General features: G+C 41.6%; 1 protein-coding gene across 1 annotated transcript; it reads right to left on the reverse strand.

The window, feature by feature from the left end:
* Window positions 1–7650: 7650 nt before the first annotated feature.
* Window positions 7651–10187, reverse strand: tbxta (T-box transcription factor Ta). Its single transcript, XM_075449760.1, has 8 exons — window positions 10003–10187; window positions 9401–9665; window positions 8943–9077; window positions 8800–8861; window positions 8653–8714; window positions 8286–8459; window positions 8063–8186; window positions 7651–7909 (listed from the first exon to the last, which is right to left on the reverse strand). Exons 1-8 carry the CDS (start codon window positions 10185–10187, stop codon window positions 7651–7653), a joined length of 1266 nt encoding a protein of 421 aa, XP_075305875.1.
* Window positions 10188–11943: the final 1756 nt, after the last annotated feature.

An 11943-nucleotide genomic window follows, 5' to 3' on the forward strand; every position in this document is an offset into this window, starting at 1 on the left:
TTAGACACTAAGATTTAATGTTAGCATTTATTAGCAAAGAGATATCAGACAGTTCAACACTTAAACCGACAGTTTCAACCCGAGCGTGCCAAACAGTTGAGCAGTTTTAACTATAATGTGGACAACATTCTTTTGGACAGCTTGACTAAGGCAAGATTTTTGTTAGAGTTTTGTAAGAAAGAATAACTATTGAAAATAATAATAATGTTGAGCTGTTCTGGGAGCTGGCTTCGCTCTGAAACACTGAAGCCCTGGGGGCAGAAATCAAATTCTGTTGTCTCTTGTCTCTGTCCGGAGATCATGGATATTTTCCAGACCCAAACTGGTATTTTTGGTGCCTGATCCTAACCAAATACTTTTTCACAAATCCAAACAAACGACAAATTTTGGGACCAAAACAAACAAACAAAAAAAAAATGGAAATAAATAGGTGTACTAAGTGAGGGATACCCACTCATGTAGCGCTTCATGATGTTGATTTGGTCTCATTAAATGATTATGTCTCGCTACATCAGTCACAACATAGACATTCGGTGCCTCACTATTTTAACAATTTAGATGTTTGGCACTTTGGATTTGCCAGTTAACACTATTTAGGAGATAGATAGAGATAGATACACTTTTTCCACAGTCTTTTAACATTTCTTTTTCACCGTAACTAACAAATAGTTTATTGTTAAAAGTTAAAGATTCATGTCCAGGGTTAGATTTGAAATGTAATGATAAGGGCGTAGAAATGTATGATTCTGGGTTCCCATCATATCATACGGACTCTGCCCTACACAAGGAAAAGAGCAGGAATACACGGCTCATGGCTATCTCACGATTTCTAACCGTGGTTTGTGACGCAACTAAATCTCGGAGATGTGGGGAGGGAAAAAGTACCCATTACCTGTTTTCTGGTGAGACAGAGCAGGGCAGTAAACCGAAATACCCTGTGGTATTTACCGTTGCATGAACACGTGTCACTGGGAGAATTTCCTGCTGTGAAGTGCAGGTGTGAAAGTACAACTGCAGAGAAAGCCTATTGCACACAATAATTTGATGTATTTGTGTAGGTGCAGCTTTGAATCCCCCTTCTTTCTTTTCCAGGAAGCTGCTTGTTAGATCTCAGCAGTTTTTATTTTGTTTTCAAGTTTAATTTTATTTGAAACAACTGCACAACAACACTTAATTCCTTACATTTTTAGGTAGCTCATACCCTTTGTCTGAAGATAAGTGAACACCAGCTTGGACCATGTAGAAACATAACAAAAAGTCGGAGAAGTCCCACCAATATTACAAACCTCTGATTTTTGGGTGTGCACGTGTTCAAGCAAACCCTCAAAGGAAAACGAAAATAATTCCAATTTAGCCTGATTTGTTAAATTACCCTGAGAAAATAATAGAGTTTGAAAAATACAAAGATTCAAATCAGTTATAGGTCTAAGATTTGTCAAAAATAATAGTGATTTAAGCAACTGTAGTGCCTCAATGTGCAGAACTTCTTAACATTTACTAAAGCAATGAAATTTTATTAATCTATTTTGTTATTTAAGTCTTCCAATCACATAATTATGAGATCCAGTGGAGCTAAACCTTTACAAATCCTGGGACATTACATGTTTTAGCCTTTCTCTGTTTAAAAATTGTTGGTGTACTTCCTATATAATAATTGTGAGTTCAGGTCTTAAGCTGGAATTGAATGGATTTAGTAGTCGCCTCTAAACTTAAAAGCAGTGACACTCATATATACTGAAACATTTAGAAAATTAAATGAAAATACAGATTGAAGGTTTTATCCCGCTTTCTCTTGGTTGCTTTAACTGAGGACAGAGGCCCGATGGGGCTGCGGTTGGGTGGGGCGGCAGTATGACTGTGCAGGGGTGGAGGGCACGGAGGAGGCAGAGTCTGCTCAGCTGAGAGCAATGTCTCACCAAGGTATCAGAATTTCTTCATTAACGAAGACACACAGACATCAGAGGGACGGGGTTGGGGTTCTGGGGCGGGTGAGGCGGGCGCTCTGCAAACACACCTCCTCGCAGCTGCACTGACTCGCTGTTCCAGACTTGACGACTTGTTTTTTTGGCAGCGGCCCCTCGTAAATCACCCACAAGGCCTTGCACAATGTGAGTCACCACCAAAATCAAGAGGTTTGTGGAGGCCGCTTTGCCTCTCTGTTTTCACCCGTAAGGTGATTATTCCTAGAAGCGGAGGAGCGATACACGAGGAGGAGCTTTCAAACCTGACCTCTGTTACCCTCTGCATTCTATTTCTTTTGAGTAAACGCAACATTAAAACACAAACTAAACCGCATTGCACTTCGGTACAACTAAAACCAATAACTACTGTGACAAGTACACAACAGTCACCCGTCCCAACATCTGCATCTGTTATTTAAAGGCCCATGTGCTCCACACCTGGGTGCTGGGCACACTCTGTAAAGCGTATTTAGAACACACACTTCCAGGGGTGGAGAGAAGGCAAGTGTGCAAAGTCAAACTCCAATTGTCAATTAGTGAAGGCCAACAGTGGCTGCAGGTTGGGATGTACAGAGCAGATCAACCATCCAAAGGACAAAGAGTTTACTCAGATCAACACACACACACACACACACACACCGTAACTGAGAAGGCAGGGATGGCCCTTGGCCCAGCAGGGCCTGTTTACTGCTCCAGACTGAGCAAAGACCGTCAGCAAACATCCTCCTCACCAAGTCTGGACAGGTGCCCATAAACACACACATGGACATACACATACAGAGAATATGAAAAACAAGGGCTCAGTTACTTTTTAGTTTTGGCTCCTGTGGCTGACTGATCAAAATAAAGTCAACATCCAACTTAAATCCCGGGCAAATCAGGGCTATAATCAGTGGACTTAATATGTAGTTTAGATTGTAGACATACTGATGTCAATACTAGCCTACCCAATTAGCCAAATATAAAAAAAATCCAAAAATCAAAATCGTGATGCCGTGTAAAACCAAAACAAACAAAAAAACCAACTAATGCCAATATTTGATAAAGATGAAGATAGAAGACGGAGGACATTTTGGCTCATGGTGAATCTGATGGCAGCAGCACTCTCAAGGAAAAGCTGGAGGACCATGTTGCAACTAACTTGGTGACTTTGCAACAGGTCGGTAGCAGGATTGGGCATAAAAAAAGAGCACCTTAGTGAGGCAAGGTCTCTCAGAAGTAAATATGGGCAGAGGTTTGACAATTTGCTAAAAACTGTGTCAACAAGTTGTGTAGCAGTTTCAGAATAATGTTCCTCAATGTAAAGTTGCCCAGTCTTTGAATATACCATTACCTACAGTAAATAATATCATCTAAAGATAAATGGACTGTACTTGTATAGCCCATTTCTAGTCGAGTAGACTACTCAAAGTACTTTAACACTACATGCCTCATTCACCCATTCACTCACACACTCATACAGCACGTCTTAATCCTAAGTATTACTCTGTGCTTTCTTCTATACATTTACACACTTTCATATATAACATGGTGTCTTGACCAAGGACCGAACCGCTAAACAGCTGCGTAGCCCTAAGAAAACCACTTTTCAGTGAGGCTAATCTGAAAAAAAGGCTTCAATTTGCTAGGGAGCAATGGAAAAAGAAGGTCATGTGGTCTGGTGAGTCCAGATTTACCCTGTTCCAGAGTGATGGGCGCTCAGGGTGAGAGGAGAGGCAGATGAAGTGATGCACCCATCATGCCGAGCGCCTACTGTTGTACAAGCCTGTGGGGGCAGTGCTATGATCTGGGGTTGCTGCAGTTGGTCACGTCGAGGTTCATTAACATTATGTGCCCAAATATGAGGTCAGCTGACTCCCTGAATATACTGAATGACCAGATTATTCCATCTAGTGGATTTATTTCTTCCCTGATGGCACAGGGATTTTCCAAGATGACAATGCCCGGATTCATCAAGCTCAAATTGTGAAAGAGTGGCTCGTTTTCACACATGGACTGGCCACCACAGAGTCCAGACCTTAGCCCCATTGAGAATCTTTGGGATGTGCTGGAGAAGACTTCGATCCGACTCACCCATCATCACTACAAGATCTTGGCGAAAAATTCGTGCAACTCTGGACAGAAATAAATGTTGTGACATTGCAGAAGCTTTTCGAAACGATGCCACAGCGAATGCGTGCCATTATCAGTCCAATGAAATATTAGAGTGTGTCTTTATGTTTGGGATGGGCATTTCATATAAACAGTCAGTGTTGTATAAAGTACTGAAATCTCACACTCAAGTAAAAGTATAGGTACCCCTCCCAAATATGACTTTGGTAAAAGTCCAAGTCACTGACTGAAATGTTACTTGAGTTAAAGTCTTAAAGTATCCGAAACGTCTTGTACTTAAGTATGAGAATTATTGTAAAAATAGATGTACTTAAGTAATGTAATGAAAAGTATGAGTAAAAAGTAAACAAGGCAAATGCAGTTTGAATGACATTTTTTATATTTTGGTAAACTTTGAAGGTCAAATACACTTAAAATCTACACACAACCAAGTACAGGCAACATTTAGACCAGGTTTAGACAGAAAATACAAACTTTGTGAACCTTTAAGTTTTTCTTCTTCTAAGGTCAGTGCTGAAAATGAGGCGTACATTACACCATTAAGAAAAAAATGAAACAAAAGAGGCTGCTGCTGTTATTGCCATCATTATAAACAAAATTTAAAGAAAAAACTGCAGCTTATCTGGCATCTGAAGAGGGAGTCCAGTTTGAAACCCCTTTTGTAAACCTTTCTAAAAAATAAATAAAATAACTCAGTACAGAAAATGCGGCCAACATCACCAAGAAAAAAAGCTGTTACGATTTCTGTACTTCACAAGCTATAGGAGGTGCACACACAACCGGCCATTATATATATTTGGGCAGGCAGAACATGAAAACACTGTTGTGTGTTTTCTCTCTCTCTCTTTTTTTTTTCGTAACGAGTAACTAAACTAAACAATGAAAATGTATCGGAGTAAAAGTATGCAACTAAGTTCGGAAATATAGTGAAGTAAAAGAGAAAGTACAAAGTATTCCAAAATATACTTAAGTACAGTAGTGAAGTATTTTTACTTTGTTACTATACAACAGTGGAAACAGTTATGGCATTGCGTTGAAGACGCACTTTGCTTGCTCAAATGTCAGTTGGACCATGTGACCACCACCTCTGTGAGCTTACAGGAGCAAACGTTTTACTTTTCACCGTGTCTCATATACAAACCTCTACCATACACAGTTTGTGTGAAAAGGCCTTTTTATTGTTCTGTTACTATCGTTACGATCCCTTCGTTTTGCCTGTCGGAGCTCTGGTTGTGCAGCCTTTGCTTCAGTCACCAACTGAATTTTCAGGATATCTCAACATAAGTCTCCGGTGGTAGAACCGTTAGCGCTTGAAAAAGAACTTTGCGTAGGCAGCAGTTATGCATGTGTTCATTTACATTTATTTTTTCCTTCATTTGAACTTGTGTTTCTGATTCTATGTTTCAAAATTCACTCTCCTGAACCTCACCTTACAGTATGTGCACTGTGGCCCAGTGAGTGAAACTTAACGCATCTAATTATTGTGATCATCCCAAGTGCGACTGGTAAACAAAAACAGCAACTGTACGTTGTCAAAGCTAGCAGAGATCAACAGCAGCGTTTGGAAGGATAGTAAAGTGGAACACTTGGAAATGTCAACGTTTCATGAGGAGGCCTCTGCTCGGCCCTGCCAGCTGCAGGTCACATTGCTGCTTCATTACTGTTTACTTGTGGCCCTGTGACCCTCAAACCTTCATTTGCACCTCAGTGAGGACCACTCCATCACCGCTCGGGGGGCCAAAAGCTCCGTCGGCCTGACACACACACATAACACCACTGACATCACAAGTGCACTGCCAAGCCTCCGGCCTCAGATATGAGCTGGATCAACCCAATATCTCCAAATTAAAGCTTCTTTTTTTTTGTTCTTTGTGTCTCTTGTCAGTTGTTCGATGCTGCATTTATGTGATTCCATGTCTTTAACTGCACTTATTTTCTTTAACATCCACTATATTTTAAAAAATACAACAGAATTTGTAAAAAAAATGAAATAGTGTCACATCTAAAACTGTGTAAAGTCTGTACTGGAGTCAATGGTTCAAGTTGCGTTGTTCCAATAAAAAAGGCTGATAAACTAAGTGAAGTTTAGTTTCTGTCTACTGATATTACTAGACAAACTGTGAAGAAATAGCTATGACGATGTGAATATCTTAGGCTATCTAAATGTTCACATTTTGTGTCCATATTCTTTTGACCTTCCTCACATGCAGATCTGAATGTGTTGGCCGCATGTCGCACCACAATGCAGATTGTAACAAAAAGGTGCCGGTGATGGCCAAGTACCCCCGATGAATTTCTCAAACTGGACACTTCTCCATCACGTCCTCATTTAGGTCACATGTTAGAGAAGCCGCATTCACTTAGCGTGACTGTGTTGCCGCTTTATTTAAAGAAAGCTCAGACAGTGCAGCCAAAAGTCCGATGATTGAGGTTTGGTGATCGAGGGAAAAGTGAGACTCACACCTCCAGACTAAAACCGAGTTTTAAAATTAGGAAAAAGGTGTCTGCTGCGTGCCTCTTGAAGATGAACCACAGTAGCCCCTGTTTGCACTCTGGCCTCACACATTCTGGATTTTAGCACAGATGCTGGTCTCTCCTTTTTAATTTTGTAGTTTTTCTTTCCTCTGTGCATTCAAAGCTGTGTCGTAGGAATGACTCAGACTTGTTTTGCTTGTCTCAAAAAGACAAAAGGACACGACAAAAGGCATTATTGAGAAAACAAATACTTTTAATTTATTATTAAATGACATAAATAAGACTTAAAGCAAGTTCAAATACAAATCGATGAGTATGTACAGGCGTTTGAGCAGGGGACGTGTCTTGGGTTTTTTTTTTCTTCTTCCTTCAAAACCCAGGAAGCAGAAGGCACATGTAGATCTCAACGTGGAACATTTATATTGCAATCAGAAAAGGCACATTTAGATGGGGAAAAAAAAAAAAAAACAAGCAAAACAGGACGTTAACTTAATCTATTTACACACATTATATACACACATTCATGTTAGCAGAACCTTTTTTTTGTCTTTTACAGTTAAAAGCAAAAAGTCAGTGAGTATTCAGTTGAGTTGGGTTGAGTGTAGGCAAAAAAAAAAGGGAACGGGCATGTTTAGATAAAGAGCAAAGAGTTTGGACCATGCGGCTAAAAGGTAATAATTCCAAACCATGTCGAGGAACTGACTTCAGAAGGTTGCAGATTGCACAGATGACACTGTTTCCACCATGAGATGGTAGAGTGGCCGTCACCCTCCACTCAAAGGGAAAAAAAAAACACTGTCTGTTCTTTTATTTACAAAGCCATTCTTAATAAACTAAAATTTTATTTGTCACTTTTAAGAATGTTAGCAGGTCACTGTACTCATTCACATTGTGAATCCGGAGCATTTCTCTCAGTTTGTTTCCCCCTGATCAAAAGAGCCTAAGGCTTATTGTTCAAGACTCTGGAATGAATGATCTTAGCTTTTTCACAAACATCGTTACAGGACTCGTAGTATTGCCGCATCTCCTCCTGGACCTGTATTATAAGTCTTTAGTACTGCTCCGGATGTTTCTGGTTTGCCCAAGCAGGAGAGTCAAAGTTTCAGTAACTCTGAGCTACAGGCGCCCAGGTTGCTGTAAGCCTGGCGATGGAACTCTCGAACTGGGCATCGCCTACCCCGACCTCGCTCAAGCTGGGGTCGTACATGGAGGATGGCGAGGAGACGGGTAGTGAGGAAGTCAGGCCCGTGTAGGAAGAGCCCCTCAGGAACTGGGAGGTCAGCCCTCCGGGGATGGAGCCCGAGGCCGAGCCTGAAGGGGTGAGCGTGGTGCCGGCTACCGACCAGAGGCTGGGGTACTGACTGAGGAGGACATGGAAAAGAGTGTTCAAAGAATGCTGTTAGAAAACCTTGTCCCATTTGCAAATACCCCACCTGGCCCTATTGTGCAGAGATGAGGTACCACTTTTCTTCAAGCAGTAGTGGTCATAATGATTATTTGATAGAGAAGCTTACCTGGAGTTAGATGTGGAGTTGGTGCTGTGAGACAGCGTGCCCATTCCAGTTGAGTTTGGAATCTGAAGGGTGGACCAGCTGTCATGAGTAGGCAGAGTCCCCGAAGTGTTGTCCATGTAGTTGTCTGGAAATAAGTCAGAGATAATAAACCAATGCCAAATCTCTCATTTACTGACACCTGTTCAACTAAAATGAAAAATAGTGGAGCTGAGCAGGCTCTTACTTGTGTTGGAGGTGCGGTGGGGGTAGTGGCTGGGGTACGGGGCCGCTCTGTGGCTCCTCAGGCTGGAGTAGCGCTCACAGTAGGAGCTGGATGAGTGGCCCGCCGTGCCGCTGAACTGGGGGGGGCTGCTGCTGGGGCAGATGGGACTCTGGCCGGGGAGGAACCAACCTCCAACTGCGGAGGGAAAAGATGCACATGAGAGCTGTCAGTGGAAAAGTAGGTTAAGAATAATGACGAACATTTCCCTTGAACTAGAGTCCCAGATACCTTTCGTCGATAGCTATAACATCAGGTTTTATTTTCAATTAAGTCAAGCCTGCCTCCAATCTCAAGATTTTGGGATCTTAAGTAAGTACATGAAACTCACGTTGAGAATAGCCAGACTGTTGGCTATCTGCGTTGTGGTCTGGGACGTCTTTATGGTCACTCCTGCAATCAAAAACAGAATTAGTCCCTGTATTCCTGCTGCACTAACTTGGACATTTCAGAAAGAAGTGGAAGCTTAAGTCAGTACCTCTCTTTGGCATCCAGGAAGGCTTTGGCAAAGGGATTGTGCTTTATCTTCAGAGCAGTGATCTGTGTGAAGGATACAGCCATTTTTAATTCCAGACAATACATTTAGGTTGACAAAGAAAGGTTAATTGTGGCAGAACTGACCTCCTCATTCTGGTATGCAGTGACAGCGATGAACTGTGTTTCGGGGAAAGACTGGCTGCTGATCATCTTCTGAATGCCTCCAACCTTCACAATGTGTATCCTCGGCTCGTATTTGTGCAGAGAATTCAGCATGATCTAAAGGAATATCAAAGTTAATGTTTTTCACACAGAGGTATTTTTCTCATGCCAAGTCACATAAAAAGTGCTAGAAATCCCTTAAAAAACAAGTGAAATATCCCTATAGTTTTTTTGTCTTTTTATTAATATGATTTTTTTTCTCGTGCTTACAAACAATATAACTAAAAAGTGTAAGTCATTTAAAAAAATAAAATAAATCTGAGTAGCATCAGTGGCTCTCAGATAAGCTGCTTACAGATGCGTTAGGTTTTAATGTTACCATGATTGTAACAGGAGGAGCAATCATTTTCTTTGCGCTTTAATGGTGACGTCCAGCTCACCTGTCCGCCACCGTTGAGCTTGTTGGAGAGCTTGACTTTGCTGAAGGAGACGGGCGCTTTCATCCAGTGTGCGCCGAAGTTGGGGGAGTCCGGGTGGATGTAAACGCAGCTGGGACTCTGGGGCTCCGGTTTGCCACCGGGTACCCACTCCCCGTTCACGTATTTCCAGCGGTTGTTGTCCGCGGCTACGAAATCCAGCAGCACCGAGTACATGGCGTTCGGGTCCAAGCCAGAGACGTTGGCCCTCAGAACCGGAAACATCCTCCTGGAAAACACGAATAGTGTTTGTGTGTGCATCTTATCCTTGTATGAAACATTTAATTTCATTGTTATATCACAAAAAAATAAGTTAATAATCCTTCTTTTCCATTTCTCTAAACTTTACAAGGCCTTTGAGGCCTCGCGGGCAGAACTTCTAGCAGAACACTTGTACACATATGAGTCTGTTTCATCTATTTAAAATAAAAAAGAGGAAATGTTTTTCTTTAAAAACATGTATCGATAAACAAACACTCTTCACGCTAAAAAAAAAAAACCCGTGCGTAAACTGTACCCAACCCGTGCGCAAAGCCCACCGCCGCGGCCTCCTGCAATGAACCTACCTTCCAGTCTTGGTGACGATCATCTCGTTGGTTAACTCTTTAAACTTGTTCCACAACTCTGCGTCCTCCAGTGTCAGTTTAATATCCCTCTCGGACACGTCTCCCTTCTCGCTGCCCTTCTGGAACTCGCTCTCCACGGCGCTCAGGAGATGCTCCAGGCGCTGGTCGGGGTTCGAAGAGGTCATATTTCCAAGTTAGGAAGACAGAGCTAAATCCGACAGGCTGAGAGGATAGGGCTCACTGGTGCTGACGCAGGCCCGTGCGCATACTGGTTTCTACACCCCGAGGCCTTCTCATTTAAGGGCCCCAAGGGACCTCATGGGGATGTGGGGCGTGGTCTGTGCGTGCACACCTCGCCTTTCTGACCGGCTTCAACTTCTGCAAACTCCGCCCCGCTAAGGCCTCATCCTCTCTGAAGTTTTATCTGACCTGTAAGACCAACAAGATAATAATTTGTCCTCAGCCAAATTCAACATAAAAACATTTACTTTTTCCAGTTGAACAGATTTTAATTGAATGTCTGTTGTTGTAAATGCCACTTGGGGAAGTTTGGGACTGACATCTATTTCAGTCTGCTACACACCAAAGGCTGTGTGTGCAAACAAAAGAAAAGGAAGCGAAGAGAAAGAGATTTGCTTTTGAACTTTATATTTGCAAATTGTGCTAATCTTTTGTTGCTTCAAATCCACATGGGAGAGGATTTGTTTTAAAAGAGTAAGGGCCATTAGGGGAGCCTCTGTGTTCCTGTTGTGCCAAAGTGTGGATGGCTGCAAGTGATGCTTGGATTTGCATAATAGGCCTGTGTGACTCCCTCAGGCTCTAACATTAAATACTACAGCTATTGAAACAATGATTTACTCCCCCCCAGAGCCTAATATTTACCAGTAAAGCCTTTAAATCCGCCTGTATTCATTAGATTTCATGACAGGAAGTGGAAATCGTGGCTGACACAGTAAGATTCGGTGATGTGAGGGTCGACAAGACAGAAGCGGCTGAGCTGAAGTCGGTTAAAGTGGGAACATTTACATTGGATGTGACTTTTTTCACTCTAATGATGGAGACGGAGTACATTTACAGGTACTGACCTCATTACAATTGTGCTTCTTTTCTTGTTTGCACACTTCTGTTTCAGCTCCACTGCATGTAAGGTGGGAACGTTATACATTTCATCAGATGATCAGAGCAGACTTGCTGTTGTCTCTTTTCATTTTTCAGTCACCTTTCGTATGGCAAGAAAAGAAAAGTAATTAATTGACATTTGTTTTCAGAGGTTAACCTGAACCTTGTAAATATGTGTACAGCTGTAAAAAAACAACAACAACAACAAAAAAAACACCAAAGAAACACTACAAAAACAGTTAAAAAGTCAAATTTTATTTTAGTCTGACAACATTTGTGTAAGTAACCAGTTTTGTTTTTATGGAAACATTGCTGCTTCCCCGTCTCAGCTGGGACTGGACTGTTCTGGGCTACAAAATCGTTACAGGTCTGCATTTTGAATTATGTGAAACAATCAAGCATGCCTCAAAAGAAAAAAAAGAGGAGAAAGAAAACTACATTTTCAAGGTTCAAAAACCTTGATATAAAAAAAAGAGTCACTTTTTGGTTAAAAAAACTAAATAAATAGTCGCCGGATCCAACGTGGCAACATGCAAAGTGTGATTTGAGCTTTTTGCAATAAAATGTACTTTTATGAGTATTGTAACGCCAAACCATAATCTCTTCCTAGCCTTGACCAAGCAGCTGCCTTACAAAAGAGTAGCTTACAGTAGAAGAAAAGAAAGAAAAGAAGTTGGGATTGAGAATGTTTTTTTCCAAAAATGCAACATTTTGCCTGACACCCTCTTAAAATAAAGTCATTTTCTAAAGTTTTTCAGAAAACACAAAAAACTAAAACAGCCTAAGTCACACTCTTGGCAGAGGCCATTATACCACAGGAGT

This window comes from Odontesthes bonariensis, chromosome 18, assembly GCF_027942865.1.
Source record: "Odontesthes bonariensis isolate fOdoBon6 chromosome 18, fOdoBon6.hap1, whole genome shotgun sequence".
In the NCBI taxonomy this organism is placed as follows: Eukaryota; Metazoa; Chordata; class Actinopteri; order Atheriniformes; family Atherinopsidae; genus Odontesthes; species Odontesthes bonariensis.